The sequence below is a fragment of the Myotis lucifugus genome, unplaced genomic scaffold (assembly GCF_000147115.1).
Source record: "Myotis lucifugus unplaced genomic scaffold, Myoluc2.0 scaffold_11, whole genome shotgun sequence".
NCBI classification, from domain to species: Eukaryota; Metazoa; Chordata; class Mammalia; order Chiroptera; family Vespertilionidae; genus Myotis; species Myotis lucifugus.
Window position 1 is genome coordinate 10,349,706 of NW_005871059.1, and position 18,774 is coordinate 10,368,479.

General features: G+C 40.0%; 1 protein-coding gene across 5 annotated transcripts in view; it reads right to left on the minus strand.

Annotated features, from left to right (window-relative positions):
- The window catches only part of HECA (hdc homolog, cell cycle regulator), a 43,204-nt gene extending 24,773 nt beyond the window's left edge, over positions 1 to 18,431 (minus strand). For 2 of the 5 annotated variants that reach the window (XM_023750187.1, XM_023750186.1), the window contains exon 1: positions 16,416 to 16,500. In XM_023750187.1, coding sequence (XP_023605955.1) covers positions 16,416 to 16,428 — 13 coding nt within the window. In that variant the 5' untranslated portion in view covers positions 16,429 to 16,500. Of the gene's footprint in view, positions 1 to 10,531; positions 10,638 to 16,415; positions 16,523 to 18,406 lie in introns of those variants that run through there. The other 3 variants (XM_023750189.1, XM_023750188.1, XM_014451863.2) reach the window with 3 other exon arrangements.
- Positions 18,432 to 18,774: the final 343 nt, after the last annotated feature.

The following is an 18,774-nucleotide window of genomic DNA, read 5'->3' on the forward strand; positions in this document are numbered from 1 at the left end:
TGCCTTAATTCCCACCCGGTCAGGGCACATACCGAGGTTACCCGGTCAGGGCACATACCCAGGTTGTGGGTTCAATCCCCAGTCAGGGCCTGTGCAGGAGACAATCTCTCTCTCTCTCTCTCTCTCTCTCTCTCTCTCTCTCTCTCTCAAACCAATAAAAACATGTCCTCGGGTGAGAATTTAAAAAAATAAAAAACAAAACACCAGGGTTTGTCAACACTTACTACAAAAGAAATTCATGGGATCTGATATCAGCCAATTACAGCCAGCAATCAATGTGAGACGATTCAAATGCTGTTTTTGAACCCCCGTTATGTGCCCAGTGCGGAATGCAGAGTTTAGCATAGGGGATGGAAATGGTGGCGAAGATCATAAGCCATACTATGTTCCTATTTCCTTGAGTATCTTACATTTTTGTTGAACACTGGACACTTTAATAACATAACATGGCAACTCCGGAAATCAGTTCCTTCTACTCACTGGATATACTATTGGTACTGTTGTTTATGTAGTAACTTAACTAGACTAATATGGCAAAGTCTGTATTATTTAGCCATGGGCAACCACTGAGCTTAGTGAGAGTGCTGGATCACAGAGAACTATACAACACTCACCCTGAAGGAAAGGTAGGACCCAGAGTTCTGAGAACCAACTCAGAGTCTTAAAATGGGAACAGTACTCCAGGTTAAATGTAAGTGTGCATGTATATGTACCTATATGTAACTGCAGAGAAACTGTCCAGACCACTGTTAAACTATCCCATTTTTAAAGACTCCAAAAAAGACAGAACTTGATTTATTACCCTTGTCAGCGTCCTCGCCTTGGCCATAATAAAAACTCCTAAATCTTATTTTCATATGTGATCCCTATTTACCACCTGAGTTACAGCACGGCATCCCCCAAACACTGGCCTGCTTCCTCTCTCTTGGTGGGCTCACAACAGTACCTGGAGACCAAAGGCCATGGTGGAGTGGGCCCCTCCCCTTACCTCTGATTCCCAATGGCCTCAGCTCAAAAGACAAATGGCTTTACCTCCTCCCTGGGCTGTCCAACAGGTAAAACATATGGCTGCATGATTAGCTGGCAACATGGGTCATGTGCAGACCAGGTCACAGAATACAAGCCATAATTCACTGCTGTTCAATACTTTCCAAAAGCTCTACTGAGGGAAACAAATTTTAAGAAAGATTTCATAGATGATGTCCACACACTCCTTTAGATCAGATTCCAGTGGGGAGGTTTGGCGTGCAGTGTGTCTTATTAAACCAGTACAAGGTTTTTTGTCATGAAATGTAAATCCAAATGCCTTTTTAGGTGCATCAAGTACTTCCACCCCAGTAAGCCTCCCACCCTGACATCGCCCAGGGGCTCGGTGTGTGTGCTGGGGCACATCTTCATTGCTTCATCAGTTTATGTTTCAACCATTACTTTCCTACTTCTGCAGAGCCTCAAGGTCAGCCAGAAGAGAGAATGAGGGCCTCCCCAGGTCTTTCCTGGGTATGCACACTGGTCTTCCAAAGCACCAGAAATATGTCAGAGCTTTTCAAAGCCCCTACGGATCTCTCACTCACAATATAACTTCCTTAAGTTTTTGGCCCACCTCTTGTTTGCCCCCACTGGTATCACTGCTGCAGGCAGTGGCATATTAAACAATTACTGCCGATTGTTTTCAACAGACACCCAAGGATAGGACTTTTACCACTGGGTGATCTCTGAGTCAGGTCAAATAAAGCCTCTGAATGAGGCTTTATCAGGGAGCTTCCATAAAGGTCAAACAGTGACAGTTCTCTAGGTCTAGGGCTTTGGGGGAGCTCTTAACCTATTCTTCCCCCTCCAAGGACTACTATACTGTTTGTTTTAAAGCTACTGGACGCTGGGGAGGAAAGGAATAGAGCAAGTTAACATACACAAAACTCACTGTTCTTTAAGAAGTCAGTCATTTCCCTTGAATGAACACTCCTGGGATTACTGGTTAATTTCTAGATTTCTGAAAAAGTTATTTTGATCATTTCTGCCAGTGTTCTCATTGGCTTTATGGAGAAGCAGACTTCTAGAAGTCCTTATTCTGCCATTCAAGAAGTGCTTCTCAATATAAATTTAAGTTTATATACATTTTTTATAGAAAAACATGATAGGATGATCAATAAAGAGCTTTCAAGCAGGACAATACTCCATCTTAGGATCAAATTCTGGGGGGAAAAACTGAATAGAAATGAAGAAAAAAATGTAAAATTTCTCATTATTATTTTTAAAGAGCTGATAATGGTTATCAAGTTAATGTATTTGTATTGTTTTAGTACATTTAAATGGAAATGTTTACAATTAAATGGAAACTATACCCTCTAAATTTATGTAAACCTTTAAAAAAAAATGATGTGACGTCAAATGTGCAAGGACGACTCTGTTTTCACATTCTTTTAGGGGATAAAAAAACAAAAAGTCTGACCACCACCTTCATATCAGCCTTCTGAAAATTACACTATGATTATCTCAAACACACATTCAGGCACTTCAGAAACCCCCAGACTAAAGTCCCAAATCCTTTGGATACATTCAAGGAACTCCACAATCAGGCCTCCTCCCTTCCACATGATCGTCCACCAGGCCCAGAAGCAAAACCTCTGCTTCAGCAGTGATCCAAAGCGGGTTAGAAGAAGTGGACACAGACTGGTTAGAAGACTAACTGCATCCCACTGGTGCCTAAAAATCATTTCTTAATTAACTGGTAAATATTTTTTAACTGAAAACTAAAGAGGCTTTTAAATAAATTTTGTCAAATATTTTGAGGCATCTTCTCCTACTAAAAATTTTTAAAAGACACTAAAGCTGATATATAAAGGAAAGTTAAAGCAAAAATATTTTTTCAACTTGCTTCAATTAGCATAGGAACGATAGCAAGCTCACTTAAGCATATCTATCTTAACCTCTGATTTAGTTTATCCTCCCTTATGTTACTGTAATGGAAGACTGCTCCAAAATGGGTAGCAAGTTGAGTACATGGAGATTACAATCAGTTAAACATGTTTTTATGCTTAGAGTAGGGTTTAAACCAGTGATGGCGAACCTTTTGAGCTCGGCGTGTCAGCATTTTGAAAAACCCTAACTTAACTCTGGTGCCGTGTCACATATAGAAATTTTTTGATATTTGCAACCATAGTAAAACAAAGACTTATATTTTTGATATTTATTTTATATATTTAAATGCCATTTAACAAAGAAAAATCAACCAATAAAAATGAGTTCGCGTGTCACCTCTGATGCGCGTGTCATAGGTTCGCCATCACTGGTTTAAACACAAGACTTTTACTCAGACAAACCATTCTATCCAAATAAACATGGAAGCTTTACATTAAAAATAAATAAATAAATAAATAAATAAATAAATAAATAAAAGAGCCCTTCAACTATATTTAACAACTTGGACTTTTAACACTCAATATATTTAGTTTATTCCCCTAGTCCCACTCTTTCCTTACTTTCAATTAAAACTCACAAGCCTACCACGCCTCAAATTCAAACTAAGCAGAAAGCTATAAGTTTCTATTTTACCTAATTTTTATTCCCATTCTGGCCTCAATACTCTGATAACAATATATCAATATTGACATATAAATATATCATTGTTGTCTATAGAGTAGAAATTCATATTTTCCTTAACAGAGGCCATGTCAGGACTCAAAACGACATAGACCCAAAATAAACCTAATTTAGGCTGAAAATCAGGATGAAGATAATGTTCATAGTTATTCCTGAATGTTTCTTAAAAATACTGAAGTTCCACACACAGAAATAAGCAATCCCTTGGTTCAGATTCTACAAACTCTTCCTGTGCCCACTTCCAGGTGATCCTTCAGTGGTCTGCCCAAGGTCATTGAACTAGTAAGTTTATTCAAAATGTTCAATACCATATGAATCCTCAGAATTACTTAAAAACTAGATATAAGGAAAACCAAGTTAAAGAAGCAAGTGCTTAAACCCAACTACAATATAAAGATTTCCTGACCTCAATCTTTGCATTCTTTAAAAACAAAGATAGACAATGAGGTAAATCTACTCAAGCTAATAGAATTGCTAAACTGAAGAAAAATAAGTCATGAGCAAAGGTCTACTTGTCAATCAATAAGAATAAAGCAGGTTCCTTGTAAAAAATGTAAAGAAAAAGGATTCTACCAGTACAGAGACTATCAAATTGGACAGCAGAAAAAGCACTGACATTGAGAAACAAAAACTCAGCCTGCCTTTCCTGGACCCTGTTTGGTCAACGAACTGGATCAATGTACCAACTCCCAGGATGATTTTAAGACTACTGTACTTAAAACCAATAACACCCCAGCACAAAGTGCTCAATTCATTTCTCTACCTTTGTTTTCCATGTACCTTTACTGCCCTACTGAACTCCCTAAAAAATATACTCTTTCTGCTCCCTACCCTCCCTTCAAAATAAACCTGAGAAAATGTATATAGTGATCCCTCCCACCCTATCAGTCACTCTGCTGGGATTAGGCAGAAAGACAAAGCTTTTGCCTGGGGCCATACTGCAGGCCAGTGCTTCAGCAACCAAACAAGTTACAGAATCTGTTGCAACAGGGAAAGACTTGTCAAAGGAGAAGGCGTGTCAAAGTCTTATAAATACCTCAGTAAAAATGAAAACTAGACTCACAAATCAGTCATGTCTTAAATCCTGGCCTAGCAGTGCATCATCTAAGTACACTCACACAGCATGTTGTGATATGACTTGTTTTCAAGAGACCATCTCATGACATTTCCTACTGCAAAGTTTAGATCCCATTGATATATTATTAAGCCAGCGACGACGTGGGTTTTTTTTGTTTTGTTTTTGTTAATCCTCACCAGAGGATGTTTTTCCCATTGATTTTTAGAGAGATGGAAGGGAGGGAAGAAGGGAGGATGGAGGGAAAAAGAGAAACATCCAGGTGAGACACAGTGATTGGCTGCCTCCCGAATACACCCAACTGGGCTGGAACCTGCAACCCAGGTACTTGCCCTTGACCAGGATCCAAACCTGCAACCTTTTGACCTTTCGTGTGCAGGCCAATCACTGATCAACAACGGCCAACGTGCCGGTATTATCCTTTTAACTAGACATTCATTCCTTTCCCAATTACTAACTCTTACAGAACACAGATATAATTTTACAGTATGATCATTATCAAAGACTCAAAACTATTCATTTCTAAACTAGAGGGAAAAAGTAATATATCATTTATAAAACAGCAAAAATATCTAGAAATCTGGCCATAAGAGAATTTGCCATATTACATAAAATTCGATTAACATGTGTAAATATATTCAAATGTACATATGATTATATTTCAAATGAATTCTAAATAGTATTTCCATATCTGTCAAGAGAAAAACATTTCAAATTAATTCTTTAAAAATTCTTCCAAAATTCTTCCTGATGTGTCTCAGCAGTTGAGCAGTGACCCATGAATCAGGAGGTCTCCAGTTCGATTCCCAGTCAGGACACATGCCTGGGTTTTGGGCTTGATTCCCAGTAATGTGCACGTAGGAGGTAGTCAATTTATGTTTCTCTCTCATGGATGTTTCTATCTCTCTATTCCTCTCCTTCCCTCTCTAAAATATATATTTTTTAAAACTTCTTCCAAGTATTCCTTAGATTATATATCTCATAGAATGTTTAAAAAAAATAAGTTATGAGGAAAACTGATTTATACCAAAGTCAAATTTTTAATATGAATATATCAAAGGTGAAGCTTACAAACTGTTTTTAATCAATCAAATCCCAAGAAAAACAAAGATTCGATATAAACACATTGATATTTTTACATATAGTATACACATGCCAAGTATCACATGCCTACACAAATTACTATGAATAACTCCGTAATACAGTTTGATATATTCACAAGACTGTTAATTTATTTTTTGAGGTAACCATTGGTTTATAAGATTATGAAAGTTTCAGGTGTGCAACACTATAAACTGACATCTGCATGAACTAGATCATGCTGCTAGCAAGTCTAGTTTCCATCTGTCACCATACAATTGACCCCCTTTACTCATTTCACCCTCCCTCCACCCGCTTCCCCTCTGGTAACCACCAATCTGTTGTATGCCTCTATAAATTAGTTTTTGTTTTGTTTTCTTTCTTCTTTGTTTTGTTTTCATTTTTCTTTAACCTAATTTAAAATGCAAAATCTAAAAGGGAAGTAAGGAAACAAATTAAAGTCATATGTAAGCCTTTTAATGTTTTTACAGTAACACTTAAACTCCCACTCTCTAAGGCCCTAATGGTAGGTAAAGAGCAGAAGGCAGAAAGGCCTGAAGTGAATCAAAACATGAACTATGTTGAGTCATGATTACAAATACAGGCAGGCATCTACTCAAAAATCATGTAGTACAATAGGCCAAAAGCAAGGCTCTGTTAATCAAATGGTTAAAATCACAGTGGAATCTGCTGTTATAATGAAACCTGGGTACAGAATGATTCACAGATCACAAGAAAAAAATCCCCAAGTCAGCTATACTTACACTGGTAAAAAAAAACAAAAAAAAAAAAAAAACCCTCCCCAAGGCTTCAGCTGCCATAGTCCTTCCCTACTCTGGGGTCAGAAAGGTCTTTTTCATAAACTACAGAAAAACTCAACTCGTTCAAGAAGCTGGACTTACCCTGAGGCCAGCAGGCAAGCACTGCAGTCTCTGGGAAAATCCACACAGCAAGAACTCCCAGATCTGAACTTAAAGAGAAACTAAAAGCTCCCCCAAGGAAGCTGAATACGGATTTTAGGAGAGCATCTGCTGCAAACTCCACTGGGGAAAGCAAAGGTCTGCTTGGGTTCTTCCAACTAACCAGAGTGTGCATTTCATTACAAACTGGGAAGCAGCCACACTACCACATGACAAACTAAAAATCAAAAACCCAACCAGAAAACACCAAAAACCCCAAATCTTGACACAACTATTTGCTTTTTCAAACATCTCTACAGTTTGTTTGTAAAGCTTTAGTCACAAACAATGTCCTATTATCCTTACTTTCTAAAGATAAGAACATTTATACTCAGAAAGGTTCCTTGGCCTTGCAAAATGGCAGATCTCAAGCTATAACCAAATCTCAAATCTCAATCTGTAGAACAAGCAGTTTGGGAACCTTCCCCAAATCTCAGACATCTGAAAAAGCACAAGGGCTACCAAATCAACATGATGTGTGGGGTGGGAATACACTCTTGTTTCAATTGAGTGCTATGGTCTCATTTTATTAACATACAAATGTAATTTCAATCCAAATGCCAGAATGAGAAAAACTAGAACTTTCTTATGATTCAGCATTTAAGTTTGCTATCAAAAGGAGGTCACGGGCAATTTAGCCTATAAGAGGCCTCCGTTGGCAGCTTGGTTGTTGAGAAGAGGTGATAAGGAAATAATGGGCCTTTATGTAAAAGTTTCAAAGTCCTGGGAACTGGCTGGAATAAAAACTTCAAGGGGTTTTAGAAATGTACAGAAAGTGATAGGTGTTGAGCACTGAAGCTCGGCTGTCAATTGGTCAGTAGTAGTCAGGGAAGCTGAGGGTCAAGAGGTCAGAGAGGGCGGCAGGAGTTGCAACCCACTCTGTGAAAGAGCCTCTAAAATCAAATACAAAAAGGAAACAGATCCTCACAAGTGTAACAGCATTACTGTCCACTGATGCCCAAGTGAACGCAGTCACGAATGTTATACCATGCTCAACCACTTTTCCTACAAGCAATTTCACAGACAACCTGCCTCACTCTACCCTATCTTCCTCTTAAAGTTCTCTCTCTATGTGGATGTTCTGTGATCATACAAAACTGTAACATTTCTAATGAATGAAAACATATTAAACAGCAAAAAAAACAACCCATAAAACAGGGGAAAATGTACATCAAAAAGTATCCTGAATATACAAAGACCGATGCAGATCAATAAGAACCCAAATATCCCATTTGTGAAATGGACCAAAAACACAAACAGAAAAAAATGCAAACGAGCAGTATACATAAAATCCAACAGGTACAAATAACAATGGGGGGGGGGGGGTCATCCATCCGAAATGGTTATTAAAATCCATGCTGAGGAGTGAGAAGAAAGGAGCACTCCGTGCTGGGCCAGTGTTAGCATAAAGAGGTTAAACCCTTTCTGGAGAATGGGTTGGCCAGGTGCACCAAAGCCAGAAAAACCGCAGGCCTTGTGACCAGTGATCCCTCTTCGAGGACTTTAGCCTAATGAAGATAATCAGTTCTCAGTTATGAAACGTGACCCATTCAGAACAGAAAGTGCCCGTTCAAATGTTCACAGTCTCCACAATTACAAGAACAGAAGTCCTATCATGAGAAGGAATCAGATCATGAGTACACAAGGTGTGGGCAAAGTGCTTCCTTGCTCAGGTCTTTTCTTGTTTTACAAATTTAAATTTCAGCTCAAGTGTCAAAATGATAAGCATGAGACCTTTTAAAAGCAATTTAAATGGCTCTATTGCTTCCTTGGTTGTTTTATACTGAATTTAAGTCCTCTACTTAAAAACTTCATATTTTATGCACACGTGTGTGTCAGTCAAGATGAATCCAACATCAAAGAGGATCCAACTGTGGCATCGGGCGACATCTCCCTGACCCCATGTGCCTTCACTGAAGGAGAGGCGGCTGTCTCGGGAGCTTAGTGTCCTCGTCCTCAAACCTAGACTGCAGACTGCTAGGTGTCACACCTGGTCTTAGTAAGCTCTCAATAAAGGGCAATGGTAGTACCATCACCGTTCCTATCACTGGGAACGGTCACTTCTCCTTTCTTTTGATTCTATGGGTTTTGAAGCACCAACACACCTACCACGCAGGAATCTAACCTTTTTGGCTTCTGTACTGCAAAACCTCACCTGGACCTCTAAAACTGAAGGCCTAATAGAGTCGGACCATATCACTACAGGGCTAATGTTACGGCAGTGTATACGTAAGTGCTGCCAGATAAGAAGAGATCTGAGGAGCTGGAAACCAATGGAAAGAATTCTTGGAGCTGCCTCATGTTAGGCGTGCACGTTCTTGCCTTTACCACTGGAAGACACTTCCTATTCTCAATGCCAGGCTCTCTCCATGGCTCTGGCACATTGTGTGTGTTCATTAACAACCGTCACCAACCATCCCAGGCTCAGCCTCTCAGATTACAAACTGCACCTGCTGCCAATCAAAAATAGCCAGAACTTGCTTCTGTACATTCCCCAGTTTGTTTCCATTTCTCCCCAGACATTGAGTTTTGTTGGGCATAAGGAGAGTGTCACTTTAATAAGAAATTGTGTTATAACAGAGTTCTACTAAGAATTATACTGAAATAATCATTACATTCAGGACCGCTGATTTAGAAACCTAAAATAGATTGTGATTCAGTTTCAGCATCAATGTCAAAAGATTCTCCAGAGTACTTTAACTTGAAGAGACATGAGGTAAAGCATCAACAAACTTGGGCTTACCCTTAGGGCAAAATATACATTTTAAAATTTAGCAAATATCTCCCTTACTCATGAGCAATTTGATATCCTACTAACTTTTGTCTAAATTCATCCTCTTTATCAACTTTATAAAGTCATATGCCTTAAGGCTCTCTATTTCTAATAAATTTCCAACGAAATGAAAAATAAAAATCCTGAACTATGATACTATCTCTTGCTATCTGACTATCTATAATTCCTATTATAGGGGTAACATGATTTGAGTTGCAATATATTTTGATGGGGTCCAGAATATGCCATTGTGGCCTAAAAACTATTTTGAGCTGAAGGCATTTGAGTTCCCGAAATCTCCTACCTGCCAAAAAGAAAGGCCTCTCAAAAGAACTCAATTGTCATAAATCCCCTCCCTAGAAGCAACCAGGGAAGACTGACTCTTATCACCAGAGATAAGTCTCCAGGCCACACTGAACCGCACATTGACGCAAAACTGTCATATCTCCCAGCTATTCTCTTAGAACCATTTGTCTTTCCAAGAAGTTATTTGTTTTCCTAAAGGTGTCCTTTCTCTCTGTCCCCTTCTATTATTAGGTCATTTGTTTTCCCAAAGTACCCTTCTCCCCTCCCCTTCTCCTATGAAGATGGTATATACGCCACAAATCCTAACTCCTAGCCCCTATGAGTCACATTTTTTTCCTGATTAAATCTGATTTTTCTCTCTGCAATCTATCTTTTGTCAGTTTAATTTGCAGGCCTCTAAATACTGAACCTAAGAGGGTAGAGAAAACGTTTTTCTTTTCTGACAATTTAAATCTGTGAAATACACTGTATTATGAGTATATATGAGAACCATACTAACTTTCTTATTGATTACAGTCTAAACAATTACATGATTAACATTTAACACTTCCTCTTTATGTCTTCCTCCTTCCTCACTTTTCTTTAAACTTCCTCTTAATCTTTCTTGTTTCTAACTTTAACTCCTGCAACTGTTTTCAAATATTATCCTCATAAGTATAATTTAGCAGAAATAATTTGTTTCCCTTTCTACTTCTGATAAATCAGAACATATAATTATTAAGTAATACAAATGCTACTCACTTTTTGTCAGTTTATAAAAACCTCTCAAGTACAATCAAGCTAAAACATCATGTTGATTAAATAAAGCAAGTTGCTATTTCACCAATTACTGAAAACTGGAAGCATTCTGAAACACAGAATTAAAACACACATACAGTCACTTTGTACAAAACAATTACCCCCCCCCAACCTCATGAGTTTGTTGTTTTAAAACTGATTTGATGATAAAAGCAAAATGACAAACCAAAATAATTAGTCCAACCTGGCATAGAGATATACACTTTGTAGCAAAGTATGAAAAATAAACCACAGGGACAGCCCTATCCCCCATCCCCCGAGAAAAGCCTTTCTGTGCTCCTATGGCCCCAACCCCTCCCTTGGCATTTGGTTCTCTGAAGTTAACCTCAATTAGCTAACCTCCTATGGCTCGGAAGCACAGGGATGCTGGTGCCCACAATTAAGACACACTTTGCACACAGCAGCCTTGGGAGACACTATCACCCTGCTGTGCAAAAACAGCAGTACGTATGTGCAACCTGCCTACTGCTTTACTGAAAAACCACAATCAAGGGTCCATGGCAGGCTGGACTGCCGATCCTTGACTAGCTTGTCAACAATCTATATTTATTTCCTTTTGCAGATGCAACTGACCTTGTCCCTGCTGACATACCTCAGGGGTAGTTCTGCACTGGCTACAGAAGATCCAGATTTGACTGCCTGGCTGGCTCCCTCCTTTTCCATCCTCGCGTCCTACCTCGAACCAGCCACAAACTCCTGGCAGCAACCAGAACTCAAGGCTCTTTCCCACCTCCCTCTGATTGAAACATCCTTCCTCTGTTTTCAGAGCTAACTGCTTCTCTTCCTGCAAGACTCAGCTCAACTGTCCCTCCGCCAGCAAACAAATTATTCTTCCCACTGGGCACCCATAGCACATTATCGTGGCTCCAGTGTTTACATACATGTCTCTATCCCAGCTTCACCGAGAGCCTGTGGGGGGTGCAGATTCTGATACTCATAGGTACAATTCAACATTATACTTCCAGTGATAGAAGATAGTAAGCACATAATAAATGTTTAGTAATGGATGAGTGTATAGATGAACAAAACAGTGAATAAGCAAACAAATGAACAAGTAAATTAGTGAATGAATTATTCTAACTGTTGCCTGGAGAAGAGAGGGTATTATTAAGCTCTGGCTGGTCCCTAAAGAACACACTGCGCTCCTGAACTCCTTTCAGCTACTTTTCAACTCCACATGCTCATTTCACTTCTCCACATCTTCACACTGAATTGAACCCCCACATTTAATCCAGTATTTTACCACCTCAGAAGATCCTGCACTTTATTTCATAGCTGCCCTTGTGTAGTACATGTAATTACCTACTTGCACTTGTTTCTATAAAGGCTCCCATCGATGCCAAAAACCCCGGTCCCAGTTCTTTTGTCCTTGTAATCCCACAGCCTAACACGTGCCTGACAAATAGCAGGCACTCAACATATACAAGATGGATAAGTGACTGAATGAAGAAATGAAGATGTAACCATTTTCACACTTTGCTTTTTACTTTTTTTCTTTTTTAACTAAATAATCTGATTTTTCCAGGTAAACTATTATCAGAGAAAGATAGTGAGGAAAGAACAGATCATTTATAGTTAAATCAGTACTTGAATAAAAACCTGTAAATACCAGGCTTTTTCTCTTATAATAGTCACAGATCCTTCACCACCACCTTATTGTCTCAGTGTCGGTTCTCAAGAGCATAACCGTTTAAGAGCTTTTTGGAAAAAACCATTAAATTTATAAAGCTATTGTTGACAGTAACCATATCTTCCAGGCCCTGTGCCAAGATTTTTCACACATATTTTTCTTAAATCTTCGAAAACACTCCAAAGGGCTGCATTTAGAAAGTGGAAACCAAAAAATATTAAGTAACTTGCCCCAAAGTAACACTGCTCGCAAGTTGTAGCCCTTATAAATAAGGTTTACACCCAGGTCAGCTCAAGACACATGCTTTTTGACTAAAACTTTAAAAATGCTCAGCCTTCCTTCTGAAGATTAGAATAATGGTACAAACAGGATTGATTTCAAAGCCTATGCTTCTATCTTCACTAAGACCACCTGCTAAAATATCACTCAGCATTATTCAATATTCTGTTGAATCTGTTAACCACCAAATCACTAAAGAGCACATAAGTCCCCAGCAGAAATCCATAAAGGCTTGGAAAGTCCCCCTCAGTGTGGCAGCATCTGCTCCAGGCTGTCGGTCCAATGAGGCCCGCCTATTGCTGACACATTTGGGGGTACTAGCAATTCTCCAGTATGCCTTTAAAACAGTAAGAACCAGGGATTAGCGAGGCCGTGAGCAAAGGACGCTCTGACCACAGCAGGGTTAAACTGGTACAACCTTTCTATAGGGCAATCTGTCAGCATGTATTAAAAGTCATAATAATATGCATATCCTCTGACATAGCAAGTCCACAGGTAAGAATTTATCCTAAGAAAGTAATTGGATAATGCCTAGAGATCAAACAATAGCAGGACCTAAAGATCAAACAATAGCAGAATGATCAAATGCAGACATATGATGGCACATTATGCATGTACCTCGGTTGTAGGCTCCATTGGGGTGAGTGCAAGAGGCAACCAATCGATGTGCTTCTCTCACATCGATGTTTCTCTCTGTGTGTCTCTCCCCCTCCCTTCCACTCACTCTAAAAATCAATGAAAAAATATCCTCAGGTGAGGATTAACAAGAAAAAAAAAGCAGTGACACACCGGTAAATTTCTGGCTCTGCTAAAATGCCCACAAAATATTGTATGTGTAAAAAGCAGATTATCCTATATAATAAAAGCCCAGTGACCGAATGGCAGAACAACCAGAACAACTGGTCGACCAGTCACTATGACACACACTGACCACCAGGGGGCCAGACGCTCAACACAGGAGCTGCCCCCTGGTGATCAGTGCACTCCCACAGTGGGAGCACCGCTCCGCTGACTGGGATGAGTGGCTGTTCCTCAATGGGCTGATCCCTGCAGGCCACACCCCCCCCCCCACCAGTGCACGAATCTGTGCACCAGGCCTCTAGTAAGATATATGATCCTCTTTTTTCAAAAACTGTCTGTAAGAACAAAAATTTTAAGACTACAAGAATATATATCAAAACGTTAACAATGGTGATCTAACTGGTGGGATTATGTGTTTGACTAGAAAGTAAAAAAGAACTTTGCCTATCCCCTTTATTTTTTTTTTAATTTTCTTCCATAATGCCCATTTTATGACTGGTAAAATAATGAACTGACAAAATATCTTTAATTGAATCAATCCCTTAAAAATATTAAAGAGCTGGTGATCAAAATCAATCAAGACAAGTTTTTTTTTTCCCCTAAAATTTCCCTTTCGGTACCTTCAAGTTCTTTAAATTGCTTAGAGGAGGATTAAGCTGCAGAGAGTTCCCAGTTTTATCTACTGTTTTCAGTTTTTTTACAGATGATATATATTATTGGACTTGAAGGAAAGCTAACATTAAAGGTTTAGTTTCTAGAATTTAAGCTCAAGTCCTGCAACAAGTAAAGAGAGAAAGAGTAAGGGCTGTGAATAAAACACCATTAGCAGAGCGCAGAATAGTTCTTACTATAATAAACAAAGTGCACAAGATGAATCTTTGATGAATTAGGCAATATTTTCTATCAATGCCCATTACAAAGGTGGATTTCAAAGACAAGATCAAAAGTAGCAGATATTTTCAAGATCCAACAAAAGTAATTTCTAGATAAGGCAAGAAAATGTCTTCCAAGACCACAATGGTGGTCTATATACTTTATACCCTCAATAAATATTCCTTGATTAGAAAATAAACAGCAAGCACTCTTCATTTTCCTTTCAATAGATATAAGCCTAAGTTGGCCAAAACATTTTATATATATATATATATATATATATATATATATATATATATATATGGTCTATAAGGAACAGGTGGTGCTCTAAAAAGCTATTCAGAACACATATTCCCATCAAAACAATGTTACGATGGTTGGTAACTCCCAACCTGGCCCATGAAGCCTACTTAGTCGTGAGAACCATCCCACACCTGTGTTTCAGGTGAATGGCGCTAAGTGAGGAAACCCATAATGCTAGGGGAGTAAGAGAGGCTCTCCTTCACTTGGAACCAAAGGCTCTCAATTCAGTCCCTCTCCACAGAGGCTCTCCAGCTAAGAGACCTTCTGGTCAGACCCTCTTCCCTGGGGCTGCCCAGGTCCGAATAAGCAGTCAGTAGGGGAGGGAAGGTTTAAAGGCCCTGCCCCCATGCCTCCAGGTTAGATAACTCTGCAGGGCCATCCCAGCTCCAGAGCTCCATTATCACTGCATCACAGTTCAACTCCTCCCCCTGCCATGCTCCCCTCACTCAGCCACTAGTAATGATGCCAAGAGCAGCCACAGTAAACTACATGTCAATCTCCATCTCAGAGACTATTTCCAGGACCTAAGACAAACAGCTAACATTTAGTAAGCTCATTTTATAACTCAGACACTGTTTATAGACATACATACTTACATATAAGTAGGTAATATGTATTACATACATAATAGGTAAATAGAGAGAGATATCTTACTGTATAAGTATGGGTAGGCACTATAACCCCAGTTTAAATATGCAGAAACTGAGGCTCACAGAAGTCAAATGACTTATTCTAGACCACGTGGGAAGTAATTTGAGGAGCCAGGATGTGAATCTAGGTCTACCCAATGCAAAGCCAATCACTATATTATAAACTAATTCCATTTCCTAGAAAGAGTTGTTAAATGAGTTGAGGCAGACTCAGCAGGCCAGGGGTTATGGTGGCAGGCAGGAATGAGTGGTAAACCATGGCCATTCAGAAAACAGAAACTTCCAAAAGGATTTGGGATCCAGGCCCACTGAAAATGGGATACTATGATCAAGGGTTCATATATTTTTAGGCCTGAAGCAAAAAAATGGAGGTCTAATGGAACCAGAATTCCAGAATGAAACTGCATAGTCATAATCAACTGTGTGATTACTACATCCTAAAAATGATGACTGGCAAATCTTGTCCATCTACAATCAAAGTATGTGCAGACAGATGTTTACTATGTAGGAGGAGGATAGTGCTTTTACTATAATCCCTGCAAAAAGCTTCATAAACATAAATAAACAGTATCTAAAAATGAACTAACAGCCCTGGCCTATGTGGCTCAGTTGGTTGAAGTGTTGCCCAGTACACCAAAGGGTTGTGGGTTCAATTTCCTGTTTGGGCACATACCCAGGTTGTGGGCTCTATCCCCAGGTGGGGTGCATATGGAAGGCAACTGATGTTTCTCTCTCATATTGATGTTCTCTCTCTCTCTCTCTTTTTCTCCCTCTGAAATCAATGAAAACATATCCTCCTGTGAGGATTAAAATAAATAAATATACAAATGTATTAATAAATTTCTTATTGGGATACAAAATCCTTACTATTAATATTCAACTTATCCAAGATGGAAAATTGCAGCGGTTCAACTTCTTCAACTACAACCAGACCAAACTTCCCTAAGCTTTCCCTAGCTAATAATCTGCTTTTCTAGGATAAGTATACCTACTGACAGTGAGTAACTAATAACTAATATTACCCTGTCCTGGCGGCCACACTGCCCAAGAAGACATGAAACCATTCTATAAACTCTAAACAACTACAAATAAATATTATTAACTTCTAGTGAAGTCATTAAGTTTGTATGCTTGCAATGCAGATCACAACTGACTCAAACAGTGAGAACAAACCTTCTAAAGTTTAATAGAATGTAGATTTACTACATCCTTGGAAGAACTGTTTGATTTGTAATATTCATTATCACAAAATCTAATATCAATCAGTTAAGTAAAAAAATTTGAAATATACTTAGAAATTCCATAATAGTCCCATTAGCCCGGCTGGTATTGCTCAGTGGTTGAGCATCAACCTATGAACCAGGAGGTCATGGTTCGATTCCCAGTCAGGGCACAGGTCCAGGTTGCCAGCTCGATCCCCAGTGGGGGAGCATGCAGGAGGCAGCCGATCAATGATTCGCTCTCTCTTCCTTCCTCTCTGAAATCAATAAAAATATATATTTTAAAAAATAGTCCCATTAATATCATTTTAAAAATCAAAATAATTGGGCCTTATCAGTTGATTTTGAGAGTTGGCACATACCTTTTGCCCCTCCTTTAAAAATCCACAATGCTACTTCTCCCACCCCATGTTGTAATGCACAGCTTTAAATGGTAAAATGAAAAGCATCTGCAATTTCCTTATTTACCCATTTTGCACACAGGAGGTCTCAGCATCCAAGGTCAGTTACTACCAACTGCAGTAAGAGTTCTTCGAATGAAGGTGGATCATTCACTGAGATCTCACACCAGGTCAGCACCAAGAATTTGGGATCATAAATTTCAGCTTACAGCTCTAATACAAGTTAAGTTTGTAGCTTCTCTAACCCTGACTGTGGCAATGTTTAGCCCATTTCTTCCCTTTTCCCCCTACTCAATTAATAAAACAAGTTCCAAATCAGAAATACGTAACTTCACATAGATATATACAGAACTGCTAAATATACCTGCTTCTGCCTTTTCAGGGGAGAGTTAATAGGGACATTGTTTACAAACGAGGAGATACCACCAGCCTAAAAACAAAATTTCCTCACACCACCACAAAGTGGTCTAATCTTTTGGACAAAGAAGAAAAGGAAATAGCTAATTTGAAGCTTCCAAAAAGACAAAAACAGCAGGGCAAGCCACAACCACCCCCAGAATAGGAATACAAGCTCCATGAGGACCATGCCCTCTCCCTTGATTACCACTATCCCCTTTAATACTTAACATGGTACTTGTAACCGCAAGGGCTTACTATTTTTTGAATGAATGAATGACTGTGATCATTGTTTATCACTTACTTTTCTTGAGGAACTTTACTGAAGCTCTTACCAAAGTAACAAGCCTTTAAAACGACAAGGACTAGGGGTGGGGTGGAGAAAGGACACTTTGAGCCTCACAATAAGCCTCTGAGGGGGACAATATAATCAGTATATTTCTCTCTCCTTTTTAAAAAATTTTACAGGCAAGGAAATTGAGGTTCAGAAAGACTGACCTTCCCAAGATGACAAAGTTCTAAATGGCTGAGCCAGGAGTCTGTCTTCCTCCCCCTCTGTCACATCAAAACCAAAATGAAGTTTAGAGCCAGGAAAACAACAGGACACGGAGAAGACAGTCTGGCCAAACGCTGTAGTACCTAAATATTCACATATGCGGTACATTTGGGAAACTCCCTATGCCCATATTGCAGAAGCACAGCCAATGAGGCCTACTGTTCTGTTTCTAACCCGCAACACTTCACTGTGGGTTTCTTCTAAGTGCAGGTGCCCCGTTTTAAAAAGGGACTGGTGTACATAAAGAATGGATTCAAGAGCTGAAAGCTCCAACTTAAAAGCCAGAAATAAAGATCTTAATCTTCTTCCATTACAAGCTACCTGCATTCCCTTCCCGGAAAATCTGGCTGACCACAACAGGCATGCAAAGGAACTGTCCAAGTAAGTGAAGTGCTCGCACCCTCCGGCAAAGCCTTGTCCCTGTCGTGACATCAGCAACCCTGTCACATCTTCGCTGTTCTGTGTGTGCCCCTCCAAAGGTGCACTGGGGCACTACCTAAGAGTATCAGGCTTTCTTCTAAAAACGTGAAGCAGAATTGAATAGTGGATTTTTTTTTTTAACTCTGGGCTGAGAACGGAAGTCAAGTTCAGATTCTCTTCCTTCCTCAAGCGAGCAACAGGATTAAAGAGCGACACACACACACACACACACACACACACACACGCACACGCACGCCCTACAGTAAAAATGTCTCTGTGGCCGCTTCACCTGTGGCCATGGACTCAGCCAGCCCGGATTTGCTGGGCTTTCAGGCTCTTCCCTCGGGCGGGGGGTGAGGGGAGCGCTGGGAAGAATGAACTGGTGCCTAAGTTTTCAATCGGATCATTCTTCTCAACTTGGGCAGCTCTACCCCCTCCCTCCCCCTCCGGCCCGGGCGCACACACGAGGCTTGGCCAGCGCGGGCACCACGAGCAGGGCCCGAGGGTAGCGCGGCCGAGACGGGCACCCGGGCGCCCCACGTCGTCCGGGGCGCAGGGGCCAGGGCGCGGACCGGTGCGGGGGGGCCCGGGAAGCGGGGGCCGAAGAAACCGCCGCCGCCGACAGGTTTGGGGTCCGGGGCGGGGTCACCCCGGCGG